The sequence below is a fragment of the Fulmarus glacialis genome, unplaced genomic scaffold, assembly GCF_000690835.1.
Source record: "Fulmarus glacialis isolate BGI_N327 unplaced genomic scaffold, ASM69083v1 scaffold19450, whole genome shotgun sequence".
Classification (NCBI taxonomy): Eukaryota; Metazoa; Chordata; class Aves; order Procellariiformes; family Procellariidae; genus Fulmarus; species Fulmarus glacialis.
Window position 1 is genome coordinate 1 of NW_009186145.1, and position 2,480 is coordinate 2,480.

Sequence of the window (2,480 nt, forward strand, 5' to 3'; positions counted from 1 at the left end):
ATTTTAAAAAATATTTTTTAAAAAAATCTTGGAAACTCATCCACTGAAAATCCAAATATTAAGTGTGAGAACAAACAAACTAGGTCATTCTGGATTTTCAGGAGGCTCATCACCTTAAAAAAAACCCATAACTAGTTATCTCCTTCACTGTCTGCAGAGTATTTCTTCAGAACTCAAAAATAAATGTATTGCCCTAACAGCGTGCTTTATAGCACTAGACAAATTTAACAGTGAAGTTTTCCAATTGTTTTTGCAACAGAGTTGTTTGCTAGCTACAGTCTAACATAGTGCAAAACAAAAGTATAAACATTAAATTTAAAAATTCTTAAGAATACCTATAACTTCAAAATTTAAATGAATATTTGAATGAACTTACATTAGAGCCAACTTTTTTTTATTTATTTAGCTGTGAATATGTTATCTTTCTTGCTAATTTTGCTTCAGTGCAACTACATAATGTGAAAAATATCAGCTTACCTGACGGTATTCTAAAATTATCTTAGGCAAAGGATGAAGATCTTGCAACTTATTTAGCTGCAAAATAAAGAATGTGAATTACTGGTATACTTTTCTGTCAAGTCATATTATTTAACAATCTTAACAGAATAAGTTTTGGAGGAAGAAATTTTTTCACCACGCTGAATGGACAAAATACTGGCTAAAGAATAATGTCCTTCAAGCAGTCTCACCCTAGGCCCAAGGAAGCCTTCATTCTTTCCAAAAAAAATGGAGATTACCCCTTCCTATTTCATTTCCCTTCCTTTCTCAGACAGGGCAAAAAAGACATGCAGACGTAAAAACTTTTTCACAACAACTTTGAAAACACTGAGGCATTGGGGGGGAGTGGCACTTGTGGTCCTTTGTTTATTTTTTTTTCTAGATAGCATCAATGCAAGAGAGAACATGATAAAAGTATGCAAAATAATACATACATATTTACACACACAAAATCCAACAGGAGAATTTCTCCTGTTCATCCCCTAACACAAATTCCAGGAGACCTTCAAGAAAAATTGAAATTGTCAAATCCAAAAGCAATAAAATAAAGCATATTTCTGATTACTTTGATTGTAAATTGCCATAAAATTTTGTTAAGAAAAAGAATGAAGTTATTAAAATAGAAATTGGATAGTTATAAGTACAACAAAAATATCTGGAACTATAACAGTTCAGGGTGAAAAATAGATGCAACTGTACCAGAATGGAGATTTAAAAGTTTAAGAAAAGGTTTTTTCTTGCTACCAGCAAGAGAGTAGTATTTCGCTATTAGAAGGTTTCAGCCTGCCTTTCTCTAAATAATCAAGCCTCAGCAGCTATTGGAAAGAGAGTACTGGGCTAGATAAAAGCATTGCTTTGATTACTGCAACAAATCTTATGTTCCCACAAAAAGATGACATGCATTCTATTTCACTGATCCCTCCCACCTCCCAAGGCTCTCTGTCACTCTCCAAGATTACATGTTTGATCTATGAAACCTTCTTCTCCTTGAATAGTGTGTGGGGTTTATGGTTATACTGTTGACATTACCTCAGAGATCGTATCTGGTAGTTCAGACACTTGGCCCAAAAGTTGAATTTCCTCTTTCACACATGAGAAACAAATACTACCTTGCTACCTTCCCCAGAGGCGTTCACTCTCAGCAAAGAGTTCTGCACGTTAATTTGACTCCTGTGTAAATTAGAGCAATACAATTGCAGCACCAAATCAGAAACAGGTGCAGCTAGACAGAGGCTTCTTCTCTTCTAAGAAGGAAATTCATTACTATTATTATCTTAAAAAAAATGGTCTATTAATGATCTGGACGATGGGATCGAGTACAACCTCAGTAAGTTTGCAGACGACACCAAGTTGGGAGGAGGGAGCGTTGATCCGCTTGAGGGTAGGAAGGCTCTGCAGAGGGACCTGGACAGGCTGGATCAATGGGCTGAGGCCAACTGTATGAGGTTCAACAAGGCCAAGTGTCAGGTCCTGCACTTTGGCCACAACAACCCCATGCAGCGCTACAGGCTTGGGGAAGAGTGGCTGGAAAGCTGCCCAGAGGAAAAGGACCTGGGGGTGTTGGTTGACAGCCGGCTGAACATGAGCCGGCAGTGTGCCCAGGTGGCCAAGAAGGCCAACAGCATCCTGGCCTGTATCAGAGACAGTGTGGCCAGCAGGACTAGGGAAGCGATCATCCCCCATACTCAGCAGTGGTGAGACCACACCTCGAATCCTGTGTTCAGTTTTGGGCCCCTCGCTACAAGAAGGACATTGAGGTGCCTGGAGCATGTCTAAAGAAGAGCAACGAAGTTTGTGAAGGGTCTAGAGCACAAGTCTTATGAGGAGCAGCTGAGGGAACTGGGGTTGTTTAGTCTGGAGGAAAGGAGGTTGAGGGGAGACCTCATCGCCCTCTACAACTACCTGAAAGGAGGTTGTAGCGAGGTGGGGGTCAGTCTCTTCTCCCAAGTAACAAGCGATAGGACAAGAGGAAACTGCCTCAA

At 39.6% G+C, this 2,480-nt stretch overlaps 1 protein-coding gene across 1 annotated transcript in view; it reads right to left on the minus strand.

The window, feature by feature from the left end:
• Positions 1–477: 477 nt before the first annotated feature.
• Positions 478–2,480, minus strand: part of POLN (polymerase (DNA directed) nu) — a gene marked incomplete at its 3' end in the record, with an annotated part of 25,641 nt that continues 23,638 nt past the window's right edge. Inside the window, exon 12 of the mRNA XM_009586948.1 lies at positions 478–534. Coding sequence (XP_009585243.1) covers positions 478–534 — 57 coding nt within the window. The remainder of the gene's footprint in view (positions 535–2,480) is intronic.